The sequence below is a fragment of the Lynx canadensis genome, chromosome C1, assembly GCF_007474595.2.
Source record: "Lynx canadensis isolate LIC74 chromosome C1, mLynCan4.pri.v2, whole genome shotgun sequence".
Taxonomy (NCBI): Eukaryota; Metazoa; Chordata; class Mammalia; order Carnivora; family Felidae; genus Lynx; species Lynx canadensis.
The window spans coordinates 7,453,580-7,479,844 of record NC_044310.1 but is presented as its reverse complement, the minus strand read 5'-3'; the positions used below and the strand labels follow the sequence as shown (position 1 = coordinate 7,479,844).

Here is a 26,265-nt window from a genome sequence, read left to right as displayed (position 1 = left end):
GGGGTCTCTGCAAGTGCACCCCAGTGGGACAGACTCCTGCCTGGGACAGTGGCTCTCCCGCTTGCCTGAGTTTTTAGATTCAGAGCCTCCGTCTAGTAAACAAGTTTATAGAGAGGAAAAGCCGTCTCTTGTGCGACAGGTCCCAGCTAATCTGGGCCATCACTGGGGCACCGGGTAATGAACGCCAGCCCTGTGGAGTCGATGACAGAGGAGGTGGCTGGGGTCCCCGGAGCCGCAGTAATTACAGCCTCTCTTGACCCTGTGCTGGATTCTTAGAGGGAAGGGGGAAAAAAATCGCTGAAAACCCCCCTAAAAACCTCACAGAAGCAGAAATTAAAAATGAACTTTACAGCCCTTAGAAAGGCTGTCATTTTATTCCCCTTATTAATATTCTGAGGTTGGGAGCCTTTCCGTAAAAACATAATTAATTGAGGCCGCGCCGACAGTAAACAAGCAATTTCAAATTAAACCGAAATGACGGCGGCTTCATTTGCAAATGTGAACAGATTCTCAGAGCAGATAAATGAAGTCACCACATAAAGTGGAGGCGAGGGGGAGGGGCGGGGCGAGAAGGGGCTGCTCGGGAAGGCTTGGAGGGGCGACTTGATGGAGTCATTAATCTTTACCTGTCTGTGCCACGCTGCCACTCAGCTCCGAGAGACTTGCCCCCATCCTCTCCAGGTGCTTCCTGTCCTCTCGGCCACCCACGATGAGGGGGAGCAGGTATTTCTACAAGGAGCAGGGTGGGTGTGAGCAGTGGGTGCCAACTTGGGGTTATTCTCCAGCGGGCTCGCCAGTTCTGCCCACCAACTTTCTCTCTGTCACCTCTGGGTTTTGGAAACCCGACACCGACACAAACACCGTAAATGAGATGTTTGAAAGTTACGAGGCTGATTAAGATTCTTTCTGAATGAGGACAAGGACCCAGAAGTAGGGGCGAGGAAGGTCCATGTGGTCTCTTTTTGGTTCTTTCACTTAATTACCTCCGGGATGCTACATATATTTCAGTAACAAAAACTATTTACAATTCTGCTTTAAAAGCTGTAAGATAAAGGGGCACCTGGGTGGCTCCATCAGGTAAGCCCTCGGTTTCGGCTCAGGTCACGATCTCACAGTTTGTGGGATCGAGCCCTGAATCCAGCTCCATGCTGACCAGGTGGAGACTGCTTGGGATCCTCTGTCTCCCTCTCTCTCTGCCCCGCCCCTGCTCGTGCACATGCTCTCTCTCAAATAAACTTAAAAAAAAAAAAAAGTTGTAAGATAAAAATGTAGAAGGTGATAGAAGAAAGAGATCCCACTGATGGCCTCCAGGCAGTGGAAGGGAAGCTTTCTTCTCCGAACCTCTAAACACTTTGAACCTTGTGAATGAATTATCCATTCAGAGAAAAATGAGTCAAATAAACAAAAAATAATTTGAGAAACTAGATGAAAATCCACAACAGACTTCTGGGCCTTTGGTCCTTTTACTGGAGAATAATAGATGGTATTCCAAGGCCATCGAACGAGGTCCCACCTCAAGTTTGTTGTTGTTTTTTAAACTAAGCCTTGAATCCTCAGAACAAGTTTCCTTCAGGTGAGAGTCAAATGCAGTCAAATTCCCCCCAGACACAAGGGCAGCAGGAGAGGAAGGGGCGGAAGCTGAAGACACGGGCTCTGGGGAAAAGGAAGTGGATGCAACAGGTCAACTGAATGACAGGGTCCAAAATTCAGGAAGCCTAGGGGAGCATGGGGGTCTTGGAACATTCAGGAAGAAGGCAAGGTGGGGCACAGCTGGTAACTGGCTTCCTACTTTGAGGTGTGAAGGGGCGGAAGGCAGGCAGCAGGGTGGCCGCTGGGAGAGCTGGAGGAAAGAACGTGGCTCAGGACTTGGCGCCTCTTGTTTCAGGAGCGTGAGCCCAGGCGTCACCATTAATGGGGTGGGACTAGAGGTAGCACAGCACAGGCTGGCAGGTGTGACCAAGGAACTTTGCTTCCTACTCCATTTGGTGCCCCGATGGAAAAAAAAGAGAGCAACTTCTCCATTAAGGCTCTACTGGAGAAGGAGAAGGAGGTCTCTCACGAGGGGTTTGCGGGAGAACTCACTTCAAGAGCGACTTCTCAGCGAAGATCATTATTTAGCACACATATAGAAGCATTTTCTATTTTGCAAAGTGCTTTTCAACCGCTGTGTGAATTATTACCCACAACTGAGCCGAAACTCATCACATGTAGCCTTACGTTCTGGGCTGAAAGTTTCCCGAGTGTACAAGTCAAGAGATTCTTACGCATGTAACTAACGAAAAATTCGATTTCTGAGATCAAAAAAGCCACGGGAAGGAGCGCATACACTACCCGAGCCCAAACTGTCACGTATCTATAAAACAAGATGACAGCTCTTACCTCTTTTTTTTTTTTTTTAATTTAAAGAAACTAAAGAAATTCTCATCACCATTGTGACTTATCTTTCAACGTCTCTTTCTTTTTTAAGGCGTAAAGATCAGGGCTTCATGGAAAGAACTGATGATACCTCTGCTTTGCTCCTCTAGCCGCAGGCCATCCGAGGGCGGCCATGTGACCATTAGGTACTGCTTAGGAGAGCCGGGAGTGGTTTCAAGAATTCTTAGTGTTTTATTCTTCTTGATGACTGTAGGCAGTCAGTGACTGGAACCAGGCTTTCAGCACACAGGGTCGGGGACGGGGTGGGGGGGGGGGGGTGGGCATCGGGTCAGAGGGAGAAGTCCCAGGACCTAGAACATTTTGCTTCTGGATTTGACATGGAAATTTCCAATTCCAAGAATAGATGTTACCCTGAAAAAATTACACTCTGCTACAACTCTGTCACTAGATTTCGCACTAAGTCAAAAATTAAGAATCCCAGAGCACAGTGTTTCAACATGTTTCACGTGCTGAAAGTTACAATATTGAGTCTGGGAATTCATTCAGACTTTTTTTTTTTTTTTTTTTAATCTGCAAATGAGGGGTGGAACCGCAGGGGCTCAGGAGCGGAGGCCTTCTCCCCAGGACCAGTAGAGAGTTGTCTCTGGGGCTTACCCCCGGCTCTGTGTCCTCAAAAAGACGCGCTTTGCTTCAAATCAAAGTTAGTGTCTGCTGGTCAGTATCTGGTTCGTATTTGGTACCAAGGAAGTACGTGTTCATTTCACGCCTGCACTTCTGTTGGGAACAATGAAGTCTGGGATCCAGCGGGTTGACCATGAAGTTTGCGGGAAAAAAATCCCAGATTTACGTGGATGCCAAGATAATATGCAGGAAACAGAAAACACAGCCCATAAATAGGATCACGGTGAGATTCTCAAAGCTGGTTCCCAATACTAAAGTAGAACAATAGCATACAGAATGCTTCCTGGGTGCCAGGCACACAGCACTTTCAAAGGAGCAGGGACTCCTTTGGGCTTCACAACAGCCTCGTGAGGTAGGTACCGCTGTCCCCGTCTTACAGGTGAGACCACTGAGCTACTACTAGGTGGCAGAAGCAGGATGCCACACAGCAGCCGGGCCCCAGTGTCCATGCTCTCAAGCACCGTGTTATTCTGTCTCTCAGAAATGCCCCGGCCACTCAGCATGTGCCGGGCACATGGCCTGTAGATGGATGGGCCCCACGGTCACCCTGTGCGGTGGGGACGCGGAGGAGCAGTGCTGAGTGCAGCAGACGAGGCGGGGTCTGGAGTTGCCACGCAGGCGGGGGCAGCACGGAGCCCGAACCAGACGCCCCGCGCAGAGAGCGTGTTCCTCCGTATACTCTGCCTCCGCACGCGGCCCCTCTCCTGCCATCGCGCTCCAGGGCTGGGTGCCTCGACACAGGTAAACCCTGGGACGGGGGAGCGTGGGGCTGAATGCCAGGGGAGCCACAGGGAAGGCGGACTTACCTTGTAGAGCTGGTGAAAGCCAAACGCAATGCCTGCCGTGATGACAGCCAAGGCGCCGTAGTCCCTCCATCGGGACCCCACAGGGCCTGAGGTGGGGAGAAAAGGGCGTCAGGAGAAGCACACGCGTCCTTCCTGGGCGGGGGAGAGCATGTGTACTGTCTCAATCTCAGAGGATCGGCATCTGTGACACACAACTACACGGGACGGCGTGCGACGGTCGGGAACAGCGGCTTGGCGTCGCCTCCCCGCTCTCTCCGGGCTCTCGGGACCACCTGCCTCAACCTCACACCTCCTGTGCAGAGGTGTGTGGCAGCGAGCAAGCCTCGGGTGGCCCTCAGGTGACAGAGGCGATCTAGGGCACGGTCTCTGCTCTCAGGGAACAAAGGGTCCTGCGAGGCTGACACAAACACGCTTAGGTGTGCGTCAATACACGTCCCCGCACCTGCCACCCACAGGGATGAGCTAAGAGCCACTTGAGAGGCAGAGGACGGGGGAGGGGAGCCTGCACCATCTGTGTATTCAAGACTTCACGAAGCATCCTCTGCATGCCCGACCGTGTTGCAGGCACGGGGGCACAATGGTGACGAGACCCCCGTGTCCTGGTCTGCTCTCACACTCAACAAGTGCAGGAGACAGCTTCCCAACAACTGAGCAAGGCAATTCCGGAGAGTGATCAAGAAGGCCCAACAGGGCAGGCACGTGGCTGGCTCAGTCGGTGGAGCAGGAGACTCTTGATCTCGGGGTTGTCAGTTCGATCCCCCACGTTGGGTGTAGAGATTACTTAAATAAATAAAATCTTAAAAAAGGGGGGGAGCCCCAACAGGGTGATGTCGGGGAGCCGGGGGAGAGAAGCGGGGGTCGGCAGGGCCTTGGAAGAGGCAGATGCTGAGGCCTGTGGGGTCCCAAGGACAGAGCTCCAGGCAAGGGACGAGCAAGTACAAAGGTAGGGGTTGACTTGTGTTCAAAGGAGAGAAGGTGGCCAGTGTGGCCCAAGTGAGCAACTGAGCCTATCCAAGGGGGGAGGCCAGCAAGAGCAGAGAGGGGTCACCCAAGCGGGAGTGGTAGAGGGCAGAGGGGGGAGAAGAGGTGGATCACAGCACTGGGGTCACCGAAGGCTCTGAATCAGGAGTGACCCAGTCAGCTCTGTATTTTGGGAGATAACACGGGGTGTCCTCGAGGGCGAGATACAAGTGGGAGGTAGAGAGGTGAGGAGGCAGGGAAGAGGCTACCAAAGGGGCCACAAAAGGTAAGAGGGACGGGGCCAGGATGACAACATGCTGCTGCTGTGAAGGGACCGGAAATGGGCAGCCAGTCCTTGCGCAGGTGCAGGCCCCAGGCCCAGTGCTCTAGAATAGCCTCCAGGAGACCCCCCCCCCAACTCCTGAATGGAGGAGAGCGGGGTTCTCTCTACCTCACAATCTTTCCCATGCACTGTTTACAAAGTGCTTTCGTGTCCATAATCTTCCCTGGACCTGCCAGGGAAGGCAGGACACTAATCCATCCGTGGCAGCAGACCACAGCGCCCGCAGCAGGCTGTCCAGAAGGCACCCACCGGGGCTGCTATGACAAGGAAGCCGGGGTGCGCACGCGCATTTAGGAGAGGAAAGGGGAGGAGGAGGAAGAGCAACCGCATTCCCGAACTTCTTGAAAAGAGCACGAGGTCAGGGGGCAAAGCCGAAGCACGGGCAGGGGCAGACACCAGGGGCGGGCGCCGGGGGGTCTCTGCCTTCACCTGTTCCTGGGCTTGCAAGCTCTCCAGGTCCTCGTCACATCCTGGCATCTCGTGACCAGAGGGGAGCAGGCGAGGGAACTTCTCAAAGCTCAGTGGCAGGACATGGGCACTCAGGGAGGAGGGGCTGCTGACACACAGGCCGCGGGGGGGGTGGGGGGGGTGGGGGGGGTTGGTCCAAGTGGCAAAGACCCTCAAGGTGGCAAGGGCGCCGCTCCCGCCTCCCTGAGCTGAATGGGGTTTCAGGAGGCGGACGCGACAGTGACGCAGGGGCCTGGAAGAGTCTCTCATCAGCTACCTCCCCTCACTACCTGTATGGCCTACAGACTCCCAACCAGTTTCCCAAGGTGGCCCAGCCCTGGAGTCTCCTGCACTTACTCCCAAGATGCCCACCCCCCCCTCAGCCCTCAACTACCTTTTCTGTTTTACAGTTTTTGAGGAGCTACGAGACGCACACGGTCTAAAAAGCACACAGATCATCTTGTCATTCTACTGCCAACAGCCTCCCTCCAGCATCAGCAGCCACTGTGAACAGCTTCCTGTCTGTCCTGCCCGAGACTTTTTATGCACGTCTAAGGCAACACTGCTCCGTATTATTTGCCCGTTCCCCCTCGTCCTCATTCTGCTGTCTTTCCAGAGCTGCCTAATATTCCATTTAAGCAACTCCCCATTGATTTCCGCCCTCTTACTGTTTCACACAATGCTGCCCCCAAGGACTGTGACCGCATGTCATCTCACGTATACGTCCGAGTACCGCCATGCACGTCAATCCCTAGGCGCCTAGGTCGGAAGTGCAGGCAATTTGCAATTTGGAAAGATACTGTCAAATAGTCCTCCACGGGGGCTGAACCAGTGGGCTCCCACCAGCCGTGTCCAAGAGTGCCTACTTCCTCACAGCAGCACCGCGGGCTCAACACACTCAGATTTCTGCCCGTACTAAGCAGAAAAGAGTCCCCCGCTCCAGTTTTCATTTGCCTTTATCTTCCAGAGAGGACTGAACATCTCTTCCCTGTGTGTCCTTTCTGGGGTACTGTATGTGAGCCTGCTCTCCTACTCGATTTCCTCATCAATTTATAAAACTTCTTATACTGCTGAAGGGGGCTTTCAGGAGGCAAAGGTGACAGTGATGGAGAAGCCTGGAAAATTAGTCCTTTGTCTGTGACAGAAGCTGCAAAAGTCCCTCCCAGTATATGTCTTTTGACTCTGCTTATGGTGCATCTTGGCGTGTCGCATGGGCTCTGGGGTGTGGGTTATGGCAAGCCAGGGCGTCCCCACTCCCTCCTGGGGCTGTGTAGTGACTCTCTGGGTCACAGAAACCGTCTCCAGAAAGGAGCTCTGCTGCTCTGCTGTAGTGAGCGTGCCCACCCAACAAGCATCTATGCAGATAAGCAACTGCGGCTCATTAAATCAAAAGCTCTGAGACCCCCGACGTAGACGGACATTTCTACCCTGACCCAGAGGAGCCAGGAGGCTCTGAGTCCCAGGCAACTTTCTCATTGGTCGCATCCCGAGCCCACTCCACTCTGAGTGCCTCGATGCAGCGTCCAACATCCAGTACGAGTCCATTTTTAGGAGGAAAAAGTGGAGACAGTAACCTTGTCACTCTTCAAGAGTCACTGTTCAGGAGGGCTTTCGTCCACACCTGGCACCTCCATCTGTGCTGCCCAAATCCTCAGAGAGAACAGCTTCAAAATGGGCATGTTTCTAGAATATTCTATTCACCACTGACTTCTCAAATACTCACTCAATCTCCTGCAAGAGAACAGCTGAAACGCGCTAGAAACTGGACCAGAACCAAAGCTTGCCCGCTTCCTTCTTTCCTGCAAACATCGTGCCTGGAGAAGCGCAGTCTCTCATTCTGGGTACTGGAGCTGGAAGGCTGAACAGATGCTGGCAGCTCAGGGGTCCACGAACCAGAACCCCTCCTCCAGCGGCCGCCACCTTTCCAGAGCTCTGACCTCCTCAAGCACCAAGCAACACCTGTGGCTCCCTGCCGGCCGCACCCTTCACCCCCACACCGCGACTCATTCCTGACATGCTCGCGTTAAGAACATTTTATTGCCCCTTGGTTTTCATTATTAATGAAAAGGGACCAGAATGATCTTTCCTAAAGTTCAGAGAGTCTATAAAGACAAGAAGCTGAAATGCCATTTTACTCGTTTTGGAGATGTGTGATACAATTCTGTCTTGTGGCAAAATGAAAAAAGAGAGAAAGTAAGAGGAGGTAACTCTGACCTGCCGCGTGGATTTCAAAGGTAACAGAGCAAAGCACTCGGTATGATCCCAAACTGGCTCAAACCCCCAACCGTGACCACTCGGAGTCTCCCTGCCGCCCACCCTGGGGCCCATTTTTTCCAAGGAACAGAGCACCTGGGAGATACACCTCTCTGGTCCCCACCCTCCCCGAATGTCCAGAATTTTAGAGTCAAGGGCAGAAAATGGGGCCAGTCAGTCTTCTGCTCTAGCTTGGAAATAAGGGAAGCAGAACAAATGAGCCTTTTAAAAGCTTCCAAGCCTCCAGTCTGGAAGCAGACGCCTGCCTGCGTACAAGGCAGGCGAGAAGCCGGAGACCAGAGATCCCGGTTCCACACCACCGACCCAGTGGCTCCCAAGGACGTTCCTCTTCTTGTCGAGCACAGACCACTTGACTGAAGGTGGCAGAGCTCTGTGCCGTTGGAAGAGTGGAGGAACAATGATATGTTTGTTTACTGTCACTCAGATTCAAATTGTCCACAGCACCTCCCCAACAGGTACAGCCAGCTAATGAGCTGAATGGCCGGGTGCCTTACCGACAACACCTCGTTGCTGGCATCTCACAAAGAATAAAGAGGCAGTCAGCCGTGGAAGCAGTGTTCAGCCTGCACAACTGAGCACTGCTGGGCCTGCGCTGATGCCTTAGGCTGCCGCAAGGTCAGAGGCCAAATCACCGCAGGGAGAAGAGCGAAGGGCTCTTTGAAACGCAATGCCTTCTTTAACCTTCCAAGGACTTTGTCAATTAGCTTGAGCTCGGCCAGTCTGCCTGCCCAAAGCATAGGGTCTCAGATGAACCCACCGTGTGTGGTGGCCCTGTCGGGGGCAGGAGGGATGCATCCCTGTGGCTCCTGAACCATTCCGTGAACACAACTAAACCAACATTACTCCAGTCCTTTAGTCTAACCTCCATCGACCAAGAAATTCTCACCTAGTAGGTGAGAACAAACGGCAAATGACGCATGTGGGGCTGGGAATCCCACACAGCAACACAGCAATGTTGAACTCGAAGCCACCCAGTCACGAACCCGGACTCACTGATATCACGGCAACGCCACAATCCAGTAAGCGTCACAAGATCATGCTGCTGACGACACGGAGAAACTATCAAGGCCTCGGGGAGGCTGGCAGCCTGAGTGCAGGGCGAGGCGGTGCCAGCAACCGGGCAAGCCTAGCTGGGGTCCCCTCCACACTCACCAAGGCTGGGGCTGTGACTCCACATCGTGCCCTACCCAGCTGCTCAAATCATCCCAACAGCTTCACTCACAAGCCACCCTGGAAATTAAATAAGACAGGCTCTTCTACAGTGAGGGTCTGGAATAAAGCCAGTCTGCCAAACCGGGGCTTGTTACGGCACAGAGTGGCGGGGCTAAATGCACAGAGACTGGCGACCGGCTGTACTACAGGCCGAGCTGCGGGGGGCCAGCCACTGTATGGGGGCACGCTGGGGCACCCGGCGGAGCACGGTGGCAGCAGCCAGAAGGACAAACCAACCAGAGCATGGCACCGAGAAACACAACAGCTCTGGTCTGAACAGAAGCACTGGGCAGCAAGGGCAAAGGCACCACGGTAGCCCCACCACGGCCACACCTGAAAATTCAAGGCCCTTCATGTGAACATCACACGAAAGGCCATCTTTTCCACTTGTGACAGGCTGCAATGCTATCAGCAGTGTCATCTTTAGGCAGGAAGGACTCTGACAGTCATATCTATATCCTCACTCACAGATCAAAATATATAAGCTCTAATTAAACTCTAAGAACTCAGAAGCATCCAGGAATAGGCCCAGGCTTATACAGTCAAGGGATTTTTTTTTTTTTTTTTTTTTTTTTTTTTTGCCAAAGAGGCCCAGGGAAAAGATAATCTCTGTAACAACTGGAGAGCCACAGAGGGAAGAGAGTGAATCTCAACTCTCACCTTGTTTCATACACACACATTAACTCGAAGTGGATCGCACACCAAAGCCAGAAAGCAAAAACTCTAAAGCTGCTGTAAGAAAACAGAAAACAGAGAAGGAAATCCTTGGGGCAAGCAAAGACATCTTCAAATACAAAAAGAATGAGTCACAAAAGAGAAGGAAAAAAAGAACAAAATGGACACGATCAAAAATTTAAACTTGGGCTTTTCAAAAGGCACCACCAAGAAAATGAAAAAGTAAGTCACAGGTTGGGGGAAAATATCTGCAAATCATGTATTTGATAAAGAGCTGTATCTATACAACTCAACAATGAAAAGACACTTTTTTTAGAAAAAAGTGTGAGCAGAAGACTAGAAGAGATACTCCATGAAAGATGTAAGAATGGCCAATAAGCACGTGAAAATATCATCAGTCATCAGGAAGATACAAATGACAAGTACAATGAAATCCTATCACATACACGTTCATTTATGGCTAAACCTAAAAACTGAGACTATCAAGTGCAGACCAGGATGTGGAGAAACTGAAACCCCCCCTCCCCCGCTCTGCTGATGGGAACGACAAATGGCGCAACCTACTTGGTGAAAGAGTTTTATAGTTTCTTACAAAGTCAAACACACACACCACGTGTGGCTAAGGCAGTCCACTCCCAGGTATAAGACGAAGAGAGAAGGAAGCACACAGGCGCACAAAGGCTTCTACTAGCACACGAATGTTCATGGTGGCATTATTCGTAATAGTTCCAAACTGGAAACCCAAACAACTATCGACGGTCGACAGATAAACAAATTGTGGGAGATCCAGAGCACAGAGTAACAGGAGTTAGCAAACTATGCCCGCTTGGCTAAGCCCCACTCAGCCTGCTTTTATTCAGCTGTGAGTTCAGAATGGGTTTTATATTTTTAAAGGAATATGGCGGGGGGGGGGGGATATGTCACAGAAACATGTGTATTTGTGTGTGTGTGTGTGTGTGTGTGTGTGTGTGTGTGTGTGTGTGTGTGTACAACTTGACAGGTAGATGTATCTCTACATGGATCAGTCTCAAAGCATCAAGTTAGGGGGGCGCCTGGGTGGCGCAGTCGGTTAAGCGTCCGACTTCAGCCAGGTCACGATCTCGCGGTCCGTGGGTTCGAGCCCCGCGTCGGGCTCTGTGCTGACGGCTCAGAGCCTGGAGCCTGTTTCGGATTCTGTGTCTCCCTCTCTCTCTGCCCCTCCCCCGTTCATGCTCTGTCTCTCTCTGTCTCAAAAATAAATAAACGTTAAAAAAAAAAAAAAAAAAAAAAGCATCAAGTTAGGGTAAAGAAACCAGACACAAAAGATTACATGCTATATGATACCATTTACATGAAAATTTCTGAAAGGTAAGAACTTTAGTAACCCAGAATAGATTGCTGGTTGGAAGGAAACTGAAGTTGGGGAGGGGACAGATGCAAAGAGCACAAAGAAACTTTCTGGGGTCATGGACGTTTTCCATATTGCGGCTGTAGTGTTGGTTACAGGAGTTAAATGAATTACAATTTGTACAATTCATTAAACTGTACACCTAAAATTGATTAATCTTACTGTGTATAAATTATACTTCAAAAAAAGCTGCCCAGGGGCGCCTAGGTGGCTCAGGTTAAGCATCTAACTTGGGCTCAGGGCATGGCCTTGGGTTCGTGCGTTCGAGCCCCCCATCAGGCTGTCTGCTGTCAGCACAAAGCCCACTTCAGATCCTCTTGTCTCCCTCTTTCTCTGCCCCTCCCCCACTCTTGGGTGCCTTCTCTCTTTCTCTGTCACTCAAAAGTAATAAATAAGCATTTCTTAAAAAGCTAAGAGAAAAATTAATAGAAATCCAGAAATATAAAACCGCCATATGACCTAGTGATTCAACTCCTGGAGGTCGACCCAAGAGGAATGGAAACATACGTCCACATCAGACTTGCACACAAATGCTCTTAGCAGTACGATTCACTTTAGGCCAAACTGGAGACAGTCATCCATCAACTGGTGAACCCACAGACATAAGATGGTACGTCCATACAACGGGTGCACTCTTCAGCAATAAAAAGGAAGTCCTGCTACCTGCTGCCCCATAGAAGAGCTCCAAAAATACTGTGCTAACTGAGCGAAAGGCAGGCACAAGGGACCGTATATTGCAAGATTCCATTTACCTGACACATCCAGGGAAGGGACAGAAAGCAGATTAGTGCTTGCCTGGGGCAAGAGGGGAGGTTATCAGTAAAGGGACACAAAGGATCTGATGGGGAAGAATGAAAGTGCTCCAACACAGACTATGAGTGCATCACTCAGTAAGTTACCAGAAGTCAGGAACTGTACATTTGAAAAGGGTGAGTGTTATAATACGTAAAATATACTCCAGTAGCTTGTTTTAAAAAAAAAAATTTTTTTTTTAGAATGCCTGGGTGGCTCAGTCAGGTAAGTGTCCAACTTCAGCTCAGGTTATGATCTCACGGTTTATGAGTTCAATCAAGCCCCGCATCAGGCTCTGCGATGACAGCACAGAGCCTGCTTCAGATCCTCTGTCTCCCTCTCTCTATGCCCCTTGCCTGCTCTCTCTCTCTCAAAACATAAATAAACTTAATTTTTTTTAAAAAAAAGAGTATAGAAACAGACCCATGCATATATAAGCAATTGATTTTTTTTTTAACATTAATTCACATTTTGAGAGACAGAGACAGAGCACGAGCAGGGGAGGGACAGAGAGAGAGGGAGACACAGAATCCCAAGCAGGCTCCAGGCTCTGAGCTGTTAGCACAGAGCCCAACATAGGGCTTGAGCCCACAAACCGTGAGATCGTGACCAACTGAGCCACCCAGGTGCCCCTAAACAATTGATTTTTTTTTTCAATTTTTTTTTTTTTTTTTTTTTTTTGGGACAGAGAGAGACAGAGCATGAACGGGGGAAGGGCAGAGAGAGAGGGAGACACAGAATCGGAAACAGGCTCCAGGCTCCGAGCCATCAGCCCAGAGCCTGACGCGGGGCTCGAACTCACGGACCGCGAGATCGTGACCTGGCTGAAGTCGGACGCTTAACCGACTGCGCCACCCAGGCGCCCCTAAACAATTGATTTTTGATAGAAGGACAAATAACTCAATGGGAATAGGATAATCTTTTGTCCATATGGTGCTGGCACAACTGGATATCCATGCAGGCAAAAATGAACCTTGACTTTCACATTATACCATACATAAAAATTAACTAAAAATGAATCACAGATCTTGACGTTAAAGCATACACTATAAACCTCTAGGAGAAAACCTCTCCAACCTTGGGGGAAAAGTAAAGTCTTCACAGACAGGACATCAAAACCATAAACTGTAAAGAAACAAAAAAAATAGATGGCACCAAATTTAAAATCTTTTTTAAAAGGCAACCTAAAGGAAAAGAAAAGGCTAGTCACTTTGGGAGGAAATACAAACACCACACACATCTGACAAAGCATGCGAATCCGGAAGATATAAAGAACTCTTCCAACTCAAGAAGACAATTAAAGAGGCAAAAGATGGCAAGGGCCACTTCAAAAAGGAAGGCATGCAAATGGACGATATGCACGTAAAAAGATGCTCAGCAGGATTAGCCATCCCAGAAATGTAAACTCAAACCACTGTGGGATACCACTGTATACACATTAAAATGGCGGACTTTAAAAAGACCCAGAATACCAACTGCTAGCACCCATACTCAGCCACTGCATCTCTCACTGCTGATGGGGGCGTGAAATAGTACGACCACTTTGAAAACCAGTTTGGCGGTTTCGTATGGAGACAGACATCCACTTACCATATAACCCAGCAACTCTACTCCTAGGCATTTACCCAAGAGCTACAGAAACATACAGACTCACACCCAAACATTCATAAGAGCTTTAAGGGTAATAGCTCAGAACTGGAAACAGCCTGGAGCCCATCCGCTGGTGGATGGACAAACTGAGATGCCCCTACACCATGGAATACCACTCAGTAATAAGAAGGAAATAAGCCCTGATATGCACAGTGACTTGGATAGAGCTCAAAAACACTATGCTGAGGGGAAGACCAGACAAGAGAGTGTGTACTGAAGGATTCCATTTTATTTATATAAAACCCTAGGGGGAAAAAAAAAAAAATCTCATCAGAAGCAATGGAAGGCAGACCAAGGGATGCCCCAGAGTCGGACTGGCTGGGAACAGGGCACACGGGAACCTTCTGGGGCATTGCAAATGTTCTACAATGTGGTGATGCCCACAGTGTATGCCTGCCAAAAGTCGCATTGTACAAGTAAGTGAATTTTATTTTAGGTAAATGATACCTCAATAAAGCTGATTTAGAAAAAGAAGTTGTTAGAATTTTTAAAATGAGGAGTGGAGCTGGAGGGAGCCAACAGTGATTGAGAACAAGACCCAGCAGCGGGGGCTCTACATTCTCTCTCTGCTCAGTTAGCAGCTGAGACCAAAGGGAAAAGCAAGACCTGAGAATTCAAATTCAACTTAAAAAAAAAAAATTTTTTTTTAATTCAAATTCTAGTTCGTTAACATACAGTGCAATATCGGTTTAAGGAGCAGAATTCAGTGATTTGTCACTTACATACAACACCCAGCGCTCATCACAAGTGCCCCTTTCTTTTTTTAAGTTTATTTATTTTTTGAGAGTGCAAGCACTAGTGGGGGAGAAGCGGGGGGGGGGGGGGTGCGCGGAGAATCCCAAGCAGGCTATGAGCCACCAGCACAGAGCCAGATGCAGGGCTCGATCTCACAAACTCGTGAGATCATGACCTGAGCCAAAACCAAGAGTCAGACACTTAACCGACTAAACCACCCAAGTGCCCCATCAAGTGCCCTCCTTAATATCCATCACTCACTTCGCCCATCTCCCACCTACCTCCTTCCATCACAGTTTTCAGTTTGTTCTCTATCATTAAGAGTCTCTTGTGGTTTGTTTCCCTCTCTTCTCTTCCCCCCCTTTCCATATGTTCATCCGTTTTGTTTCTTCAATTCCACATGTGAGTGAAATCATATGCTATCTGTCTTTTCCTGATGGACTTATTTCGCTTAGCATAATACACTCTAGCTCCAACCACGTCATTGCAAATGGCAATGTTTCATTCTTTTTGATGGCTGAGTAATATTCCGTTATGTGTATGTATATACTACATCTTTATCCACTCATCAGTCGATGGACATTTGGGCTCTCTCCATTGTTTGACTATTGTTGATAGCGCTGCTATAAACATTGGGGTGCATGTCTGCATTTTTGTATCCTTTGGGTAAATACCTAGTAGTACAATCGCTAGATCATAGGGTGGTTCGATTTTTAGTTCAAATTCAACTTTTAAAAATGCCCTCTGGTAAGTTATGATACATACAAAACAATATAACATTTATATGTTAGGAAGCATAATAATAAAATCAGCAATCCTAAACCCACCGACTTTACCAGCTAAAGCTTTCCAAATACCACTGCAACCAGCCGTGTGCTCCTCTGCACCCAGAGGTAACCATCATCCTGAAGTCAGTGTTCATTCTAACTCAGACTTTCTGTGAGATACGAAAAGCTGGGAGCGTGGCCCACCAGGACAAGGACTGCATTTCTCAGCCTCCTGTGCAGGCAGGTGTGGCCATGTGACCGAGTTCCCGCCAGTGGGCAGGAAGTGAAAATGATGGGGGCAATTTCCAAGAGGTGGGTCCTTTACTCTCCTTCTCCTCACTCTTGCTGGCTGGACAGCAGATGGGAGGGTGGGAGTTGGGGAAGTCACGCTGGAACACAAGACAGATGCCAGCCAGGTGTCAGAGATGCAGAGCAGAGAGTCTCGGCCACCTACGTGACCATAACCGAGAAATACTCTTCTGTTTCGTTTGGGTCACTCTTATTTGGGGTTTTCTGTTATTTGTTGAGGAATCTTATAAAATGAACACAGTGCACTGTGAGCAAAGATATAATCCTACCTACCACCAACACCAAAGACACCTTCACTGGCCGAAAAAACCTAGGGAATGGATCTCTTCACTTGGTTCCTGCCTGGGACACTGGCCCTCCTCGGTATCTACAAATGGCATTTATGTGGCACCCACGCGGCTCCACTATGGGTGTGGCACAAAGCAAAAGAACGGACGGGGTGCTCACTCCTGAAAAGCTGCTATTCTAAACCAGCCACTTGGACAAAAGAAGAAAAATGTAATTTCCTAAAAGTTAGAGAAATGTTTTCTTCAATACACAAACCAGTAACTTCTATATAAGCAAAAAGTGACATGTGTCTTCAGAAATTCCAAAAGCTCTCACCATTCACCCCAAGCAAGATGGCATGGGTTAGTCTTTACTGTCCTTCCCCAAGCACTGGCATTCCCTCTAAGTGGTTACATGGCCTCCTGAAGGCAAGGCCCGTCCTCTGCTCCCACGGCCTGCACGGCCGAGCACACAGAAGGTCCCATTCGCTGGTTCCCCGGGAAGCTCCTCCCAGCTGATGGTAACACAAGACAGCCTTTCAATTCTCGGGCACATTTCCACCACCATCTATCCACTCAACAAGCACTTCTAGAGCACCTGCTAAGTCACAGCCTTGGGTAATAGATTAAAAAAACAAAACACAACACAACAAAAACAAACAACCTGCCTCTAATCCAAGGAACTCATGATTTAATAGAAAAGACAGTGAATAAACATTAAAGTGAGCAGGGCTGAGCAGGCCAAGGGGAACCTCCATCCCACTGGAATGGAGGCATCTGAAGGAGTCCCTAGAGGGGCTGGCAGCTGACCCCAATCCCAAAGAACAGCAACGAGCTGGCCAGGCAAAGAAGAGGGGAAGAGCTACAGGCAGAGCATGTGGACCACCGCCTCATCCAGCACACTCCCAGAATGTCTCCCCTAGCTCCCCACGCAGCATCTTCTCAGAGGATACAAATGGTTTTAATATTAGTCTAAGAACAGTATCGTCAAACAGGTAATACAGCCTCAAAAATAATCCGATGATGCATCTTGAAGAGAAATACTCAGTGTGCTCTTGACTGTTCCTCCGTGAGGGTGATGACCTGGCTGCCACCTCCCACGCCAGGCCTCCCTTCTGGCACTGCCATCCCAGGCTCCGGCCACTGAACATCACACGGCTTCGTGTCCACACGCCTTTGCCTTAGCCTGGATGCTCTCGTCCATCTTGGTTGGTCAATGAACCAACCACCCCTCCCCCAGGCCCTTCATACCCAGCGAAGCATCCCCCCCTGTTCTATGAAGTGCCCCTTTGCCTCGTCTGTGCCACTGGCCTCACCCGGATCTACCTCAGAGGCACTGCTCTTTGCTTAACTGCCTCTCCGGCTGGACAGGAAACACAGGAGACAGCAGTTAGGCCTTATTAATCTTTTCATCCCCGGGGTCTAGCACAGTGCCTGGCCCATAGCAGGAATATAGTAAAAAGTGCTTGCTCACTGAATGAAGATAATCGAGGGTAAGTATATGCTACTAAACAGGTCTATGAAGAAGCAAACTGAGACCATGCACTCTCAGGATTTCTAATCGAGGTGTCAAAGCCTTTCATCACTCACACATTTACACCCTAACTGAAGCTATAGGTCCGTCTGTGAAAGACCTAAATTGGTTACCAAAGACAGTGAGGGAAAATATTTAAGCCTAGGAAAAACATATGACCCTACAAAATTTACGCTGGCCCTGCCTAACTCTCAAAGCTACCTTGCTTCTTGTTTCTTTGGGAGGAAAGAAGAAAAATCAGCCCGGAACAAACCAATCAGTCGAGCATTCAGCAGAACTTTATGTTTGGGCCTGGGCAGGCACCACAGATGTCCACACATACTGATTCCCGATTCAACGTCGAACAAAAAGCAAGCAAAACGAGAAGCAGAGAACGTCAGATTTCCTCTCGAATCCCAGCCTGACTTTTCCTGAGCTCTGCCCGACTTTCCTTTCAGCCCTGACAACACGGGTTTATTCTCACACCAGGTGACACCGAGTTTCCCTCGGTGTCAGCCTCCTACTGCTTTCACAAAGCCTTCTCTGACTTCTCTAGCCCACATTAATTTTTCTCTTTTCTGTATTCTTACAAAATTTCTTGTCTGTGTAATTAATTTTGGCATTAAATCACAATGTCTTATACTATTATCTTTTCTTAAGAGTTTATCTTCTCTCTCCCAGAGAACCTACAGGATCTTGAAGGATCACGTTTTGTATCTCTGACGATAGTGTACCGAGTATACGATAGGTGCTTAATAAATGCGGATGGATTGACCCGGTACCATGCCGGCAGGTGTCCAAGTTCTCTTTGCTGACACACAGGCCACTGACTACCATCTCAAGGTCAACCACATTCACCAAAGAGCCGAGACACCAAAAGAGGCACCGAGTGGGACATCTGCCATGAAGCAGAAGGGCCGGCAAGACCAGAGGTGATCATCCAAGAGCAGTGGGCTCCCGGAGGTGGTCTTGAAAAAGCTATCCTTCCCCGAGGCGTGAGCATCTGGGGCTGTGCCCAGAGAATCCCATTTTCCAGGCTTGGGTTCAGAGATGGAATGTCTGTCCTTAAAGAGCCAAGACATGGGAAGGCAAGGGCTCTGGATGTAAAATGGGCAGGAACACACATGAGTGGAGGCCATAAATCCCTCCCGGGACGCAGACAATGCCTCAGTGATAAGCATGCAGATTGCACACCTAGTTCAGAAACTCCCCTGAGTTTGCTTGTAATTAAGGGGGTTAGAAAGGTAAAAAAAATATATAAACCCAATTAATCATTTAAATATTTAAAGTCAGATTTTTTCCTCACTCCAGGATTAGTATATTTCATAACGCCAGCAGCAGACAGCCCTGGTTTTTACTGGGGTTCATTTTAGAGCATGTTTAAACTAGTCAGATTGAGTGATGCTTCCAGCAACTAATCGCATGTCAAATAAAAGATATTTTATGTAATAAATTACCGCTACAAGTAATTCAAATGTCATTTATCAGTTTTATTATCAGTCAGGCAAAGTCTTGTTTCTCTATATTAATCAAAATCAAGCTTTTTTTTTTTTTTTTTTTTTTTTTTTTTGAGCAGTTTTGACACCTCTTGGCAAAAGTACAGAAGTGCAGAGGTAGAGTCACCCCCGGAGCTGAAAGGAGCGGGTGCGGCAGTACCAGAGGGATGAAGCTCAGCAGTGACAAGTAGAAACTTCAGGGATTTAAAAATTGCCATTGCCATTGTTTTTACACTAGAGTCAAAGCAGGAAGGAGTCTGTCTCTAAGAAGATGTATTTTATTTTTAGGGCTGGGAGTCTCTTAAAAATACTCCTACCTAAATACCTAAACATGTAATGCTTTTTCTCAGAGAGACCTGGACAGAAGAATAACTTAAATGACAGTCCTGCCCCTCCCCAGCTCTTTCTTTCGCCTCTTTCAGAAAGACCAACAGTGTAAATGACCCTCTGTCTACCAAAAGTAGGCACATGTATGATGTTTCAGGCCAACTCTGTGACCAACCAGAAGAATCTGTTCTGAGCAAGAAGTTTCCAAGTAGCTGAGAGACCTGCTCGGTTTTAAGCATGGAGAAAACAGCTGGAATAGAACAGATGTGCGTCTTAGAAAATTCTACACCCCAGCTGCCACTGCCTGTCCTCAACAAATGCCATTAAATGGCTGGGCCCAGGGACACAACCAAAGAAAAAGTGTAGAGAGCTGGCCTTTGGTTAAAAGGAAACACGGAGAGCATGTTTAGTGACCCAAGACAAACACGACAGATCGGAAAGAATACTGGCCAGGAAGGAGAAGTGAGTCCCAGGCTGACAAGTAGTTGCTACTGACTCAGAAGCTCCAATACAAGGCTCACCGCTGAGCACCATTTCTCTGGGCCCAGAGGTCACGTGACACCGGTGTTCCGCTGGACAAGGTGACCACGGATGAGGTGAAACTGACAGCGTGCTACTTTGCCTCACCCAGAAAGCAAAAGAAAGGGCAGATCTAAGTGAGGTCTGTGACGCCCCGGCCCCTGTGATGCCGGGGCCAGTGAGGAGGACAGCAAAGCAAGAGCCGGAAGGTAGCTCCAGACCACGTGGTAAGGGTCCAATCAAGCCTGGCATTTAAAGCTAGGCCTTTCAAACTATGATAGGCACTGTTTTAAATTAACATGTTTTGAAAAACTACAACTTCTGAGATAGACAATTAAAATGAAGACAATTATAGAAAAGGCGTCTTGAAAGACAACAGATCCAAGGCTGAGTTACGTTGAAGACACGAAACTGGAGCTATTTTCCATCACTCTGAAGTCAATTTTAACCATTTTTAGACTTTTTATAAGTGATTTAAAGAAGGGGTTCTGGCTATATTTTTGAAGGTCTGGACACTCATTACTAGTTTGAGGAACCTTTATTCCTAAAACAGCTTCACTTAAAAACAACATGGGTCATGTTCTCATGTAACAATTGAAAGCTACATTCAAAAAAAGGACCTTTACATTTAATCTGAAATTCTCTAACAGACTGTCAACGCATAAATATACATGGTGTAGCCAGGATGAGGAAGGGAGGGAGGGAGGGAGGGAGGGAGGGAAGGGAGGAAGGGAGGAAGGGAGGAAGGAAGGAAGGAAGGAAGGAAGGGGAGAAAGGGGGTGGGTGGGAGACACCGCCTTAAATCTACTAATATTAACTTTAAAAAATAAAATTAGGAGAGAAGTTATTTCAGTGAGCAAACGAGAATGCAGTCATGAATCAGACGTTCATGTTCTTATTCGTGGAAGAGTGACGGGCAAACGCATGATGTAAGAAACTGGAAAGAGAACCAAGAAATACTTCTACAGATTCTTGCTTGTAACCCAAATATATGAAACAACACGATAAACTCATTTATTCTGGTCCCTTGTCTCTGCTTACACCCTTGTCACATATTTAAAAGTTTGTCTAGGAGGGGATCTGGGTGTGTCACGTTCTTTTGGAAAAACCCAAGAGCCATCTCCTCATCCCGGGCTCTACGCTTGCGGAGTCTGGGAGGTGGAAGCCCTGCTCTGTGGCCGGAATCCTCAACCCCAATCAAGGTTACAGCAGGCGTTTGAGCGGGTGACTTACTGTACGGCTGAGAAATGAGGTGAGGGGGCTGGACAGGAACCACCTGTGTGCCCGGCCCCAAGGACGGAGGCTCTTCGGCAGCCGTGCCCGACTGCTGGAAAGCCAAATCGATCTCTTCATCTGTCAGCCCTGGGGGAGAAGAGGACATAATTGCAGGTGAATACCTTTTGCCACTGTCCATGGCCGCAACGAAATCTTCATTGAGAAACGACCCCTAGAGCCACAGACTGCCTAGCATCGTGGTAAGTTTCCTCCCCGATTTCGGATTCTCCGGAACCTCTCCCGGTTGCAATTTAACCTTAAGCGACAGAATATTAGCCTCAACACTGCTTCCAAATGTGGCTCATTCAATTTCCTTAATTTATCCTTGAGTTTATTGCTGCTTCTGAAGTCGCTCCGTACTGCAATTCTCCATTCTTCCCCCGAAAACAGATACCATCAACTGCAAATGTGGCTCATTTTAATCTGTAATGGTGTTAAAAAAAGAGGGGAAAAAACTAACAATAATGCATGAAAACAGACAGGGAAACAAAAAACTAATTATTGGGTGAGACGACTAATTAGTCTCGATCGTTTCCGAAGACGGGAATAATTTGCTTTATTTTATGACAAATGCAGAAATAAAAAGAAAAATCAGGACTGACTGTGATTAGTATGAATGGGATATAGAATGTAAAGAAGAAAATAAAACAAGAAAACAGATCAAAACAAGGCCAGGCCCAAACTTTCAGATGGTTATTGCCCCAGCCTAGCAGAGGCTGCCTGTACCGCCTTTGGCTAGCTTTTCTGCTTCCCTTTGTTTTAATCCTCCTGACACTGAAGCACACTGCGCTCGCTCCGGACGGACGGCAGGGAATAGCAGGGCGCCATCTGCAGTGGCTACAGCGTGGGGAGAGGATCTGCCCGTGGAAGAATACAAGGCCGGGGCGGGGGGCGCCGCGGGGACCCCATTTCCCGCGGGCACACACGGCTGAGGCTGACGGGGGCCGCCGGCTCTGGGGGAAGAGGACGAGGGTGCCAACCAACCCGGAGCAGAGGAACGGAGTGTGGCGCACAGGCGTGAGAGAAACTTCCCCGCGGGCCGGGCCCGAGAAGTGGCTACAGGGGGTACGAAAGTGCTGGGGCCGCCAAGAGCGGGAGCAGCGGCGGGGAGGTCACGGCCAGCCCACGAAGACCACTCTGGCCGGCCGGTGCTGCTCCAGGAATCCCAGGATCCAGTGCGGCCGCCACATAAGGCTCTGAAACGAGAGCCGAGAGCTTTTCCCCATCTGGTCGGCAGCTCTCCATTAGAGGCCACATCATGGTGTATCTGCCCCTGGGGGTGCATCAAGTACAAGGAGCTTCAGAGGATCAGCATCTTCCAGAGCCTGGTGCCGCATGCTCTGTGCCGAGGGGCTAATAGATGGGGCACATTAATGCTCCGAAGCACAGCGCTGCCCCACACCTCACGGGCCTGTAGTTGGCCGAGCGCCTCTCCAACTTTTCAGGCCCTACGCAAGTGGTCAGGGAGAAGGCCTGAACTACTCTGAACGGCCCCGGACCCTTTGTTCCCCTCCCTATGCTGAGCGGTTGAGGGCTGTCCCCATTTAAAACTGCAGCTCTGCCCCTTCCCCCTCCGCACACAGAGGAGCCAGCCAGTGGTGGGCAAGGCTACCGTGCTGTGAAGCCTGAACGCTGCTGGGGTGGCCCCCGGCGCACCCCGCTCTCAACAGACTGACGTGGCAGATGAAAAGGCTGGCGCTGAGCGCCTTCAGATACAAAAGCTACCTCTGAGTATGTGGGGGGCTATACGGGACGTTCCTCCTCCCAAATGGCCCAGCTTGCTCCCAAGGCCTCCCGAGAGAAAAGGGCAGGACAGAAGGAAAACCCCTGAACCCTGAGCGTGTGCTTCTCGGGCTCCATCCAGCCTGAGAGTGCCTGCCAGTCAACCTCCAGAGAGGGAGGGGAACCCCTTCCAGGTTTCCAGCAGGAAAGGCCCACTCTAACCAGCTCATCATCAGCCGCTTGCTTGGAGAAGTTGCGTGCACGTGCGGCGTCAGCACGGGCTGATGGTCACTGGGACACTACGGAATTTCATAAACCTGGTGGTTCGTGTGCCTTGTCAGCCGCTGGCTGCAAATGAGGATAATTTTCCCAAAAGGAGCATTGAGTTGCATTCTCATTTTCCCTTCTGGCTCTTTCAAATATAAACAAGTACGATAATGTTTAGCGCTGGGGAAATCTACAGTAAGTCACGGGCTGTGCTGCGGCCCCGAGAGCTGCAGCTGGTTAAAGGGACAGCACTCCCTGCCCGCTGTCCTGCCCTCTGGCCCCGGGCTTTTACGGAGCCTGTTTTCCTAATAAAACATGTTCCTTGCATTATTGCAGCCGAGCCCACCAGTGAGGCTGCGGTTAAAGGGCATCAGCACTTCCTTCCGAGCTCTTGTTTTTCAGAGACCTTATCATTTGATGCTCTAAATTTACATTGGCTGGAATTCTGATATCCCTAATCCTCCAGAGGGCCGGGACTTTGATTTAGTTACATAAAATGAATCACTTTTCTTCTTGTAAAAAAAAAAAAAAAATCAGCATTTTCATGATCTCACTGAATAATATAATTTCAGAGCTGGACCATTATCCCAGCCATTGCATTCATTTAACAGATAAAAAACAACAACTAAGACCCAAGCAAGGTGAAAACATGCCTCTGATCATACCAGTTAGGGCGTGGTGCTGCCTGCTGACAGCCCAAGGCTTTGGCGACCTCCCCCCCCCCCCCCCCCCCCCCCCCAGCACAGAAACAACACAGGGTAGGCTCCGAAATTCCAAATTCCGTCCTAAGTCTTCAAGCTTGTGAGAGGTTGAGAGAAGCACTAAATGGTCTTTCTCACCCTCATGCTGGCAGCCCAGCCTCAGGTAAGAGCCGACGAATGGTGTTTTGGGGCTATGCCACAACAACACGGAAAGCCGACGCCTGGATCCTATCTGCAAATGACACCTACACAACTTTTTGAACGACCCCAGAGGGACAAGGGTCGAGGGTCCCTGCCTCGTTCTAATAGTCTAACTCCCAATAAATCCTAAGCCCTCACACAGACTGGTGCCTGTGCCTCTCTTGGTGTCCTCTCCCTCTGAGTGCCCCAGCCCCAGTGGGGAGGACAGACCAGGTTCAGGACTCTGTACACTCAGGTAATTCATTCGGGACTCTCAGAGCCTCGGCAGGAAGGGCGGGGGGGGGGGGTCATCTCTTTCAGGACACAACACTTACCTACCCAGTCATGGGCTCCTGGTGCTGAAACAACCCTGACCTCAGGGAAGAGGGACTGGGGCACAGGACAGGACATCCAGGTTCCCACCCACCCCCACGAGACAAACGGCGGAGAGCTTAGATGGAGACCTTGCAGAATCCAAAAGGTTAAAAGGAATAATAAAGGAAACCGCCAATTGGAAGTGAATTATATTTGCCTGTGAACGCTGAGGCACTGGCTATATTATAAAAGGCATCTCTTTGCGTTGTTTACCATCACCCTGACTAATGCAGACCTTTTTTTTTTTGTTGTTGTTTTAAATAATCTCATGCAAATTAGACACACACACTTCCTTCCAGTTGATTGCTATCTGCAAGGAATAATCTAACCGCAGAGGGACCTGAGCAAGGGCTGAGCAGAGCAGACACGGGGGGTGAAGGGTGTCACCGTCCTGTGGCAGGCAAACTCCTCCCCTCCCCTAGCTGCCTCAAGTCTTCCGTTAGCTGCTGCCTTTGGGAGAATTAGCCAATTTCAATAAAGCCGAAAATCTTCCTTAGTTGGGGTGTCAATTTGCATCATCTGATATCACCAGCCCTTTGCACTTAGATGCTTTCAGTAACTTCACCCCCGCCACTTGCCAATTCCAAGAGCTATCAGCCCTGGTCTGTGACAATTAAAATGTATTGCTGATAGAGAGTAAAACTAAGAAAGTCCCGCTCAGTGATTCCATCCACTGAGCTCGCTTTAGCCAAGAGGAAGAGAACGGGGCGAGGGCACCTGTCCCAAGTGAGCGGGAGGCCAGGCTCCTCCCTCTGACAGGCAGTGCCATTTCACCTGTAAGACCACCGCTGCCTGACGGGCCAAACCAAGAGCTCTCAGTTCTGATCGTGCAGGTGAAGGTCGTGCGCACCGGGCATCGGAATCGGGGTGGACTTGCTGTTCTTTCTCTTCTCTGGAATCTACTTTCAGAACCAGTGCCCTTCCCGAGGAGGCGGCTGCTGCTCTGGTGCAGAAGGCGGGTCAAAGATTTCTTTTCCAACACTTTCTCCAGGGTGGGATTCTTTTAAAAGAACTCAGCGAGCAAGCTACAAGCTATTGATTGATAAAGCCCCATGTTACTGCTGCAGCAGCTGAAGTGAACGGCCTCGGGGCGGCCACACCTGCTTATTTGTATCCCCTAGAAGACAGACCCGATTTGTTTTCTTTTTCTAAAGGTTTCCGTTAAAATGCAAACAAAACCAAACCGTTGACTCTGGGAGCCGCAGCCTACTGGCTGGGAGCCGCTGCGGCGGGTCCTTTTGCAGGGACTCAGACAAAACTGGGCACTGGGAAGAGCTGCCTTTTTCCTGCGGGACTGGCTGTGCAAGGGCTTCTCAGAATAAGTCACCTCAATGTTGTCCTCAGTGACCGCTGAGCACTGCCACGGGGCCTGGCCCTGTGCAGGTGAAGCAGAAAGACAGATGACAGCAGACAGCAGCACTGTCTGCGTCTTTTAGGTCAAACAACAACCGGGACAGCAGGGCTAGGAATAGTTTGGAAATGAGCAAGGTAATGAACACCCAACGGCACCTTCCAGCCTGGCCCGAGTTTTATAATAAAAATGTCAAGTCTGACTGGGATCAGGGAACAGGGCCAGAGGGCCAGCGACGCAGGGTGGCGGTTGCGGGCTGGCCACTCTGGCCATCTGCCTCCCCCATCACAGTCCCTCCGTGTGTAGGACTCGGGTGATTCATCTGGGACGCGCGGAGACCGTGCGGGGGTCACCTCTCTGAGAACACAACTAGTTATCTCCCCATGCACACACACACTCTGAGAGGAGATGAGGCAGAGAAGACAGCTGGTTAAAAATACTCCCCAAATTAAAAGAAAAATCAACTCTCTCAGAAAAGGCTAGGGGAGGGGAAAGGGGGGAAAAAAGTATTTTTATTTTATTTTATTAACATTTTGTTGGAACAGTAGAGTACAATAAGGACTCTCAGAGCCTCTAAAAGTCGTTGGATGACCTGTAGACCCCTATTTCCCAGTGCCTTGTATAAAATTGAATTTTTTAAACATAAATTACACGTAATGACGACACTGTAAAAACTAACAGTAATGGAAAGCTGTGCTGTATTTCATTAGCCTGTATTATTCCGTGCCACCTGATCCAGCCGGGCCTTGTTTATGAGTTAGTGTGTTAGCAGATGCCGATGGAAGCATTTGCTTCGACCTTGCTCTTCTCATTGGGGCATGAAATTACGACGGCAGCACCTTGATATTACAGCCATAAA

The 26,265-nt window shown here is 49.3% G+C and overlaps 1 protein-coding gene across 1 annotated transcript in view; it reads right to left on the bottom strand.

Annotated features, from left to right (window-relative positions):
- PEX14 (peroxisomal biogenesis factor 14) overlaps positions 1–26,265 on the bottom strand; it is a 138,857-nt gene that overhangs the window by 7,633 nt on the left and 104,959 nt on the right. Inside the window, exons 4-6 of the mRNA XM_030325032.1 lie at positions 20,769–20,897; positions 3,864–3,949; positions 627–729 (exon numbers count right to left, since the gene is read on the bottom strand). Coding sequence (XP_030180892.1) covers positions 627–729; positions 3,864–3,949; positions 20,769–20,897 — 318 coding nt within the window. The remainder of the gene's footprint in view (positions 1–626; positions 730–3,863; positions 3,950–20,768; positions 20,898–26,265) is intronic.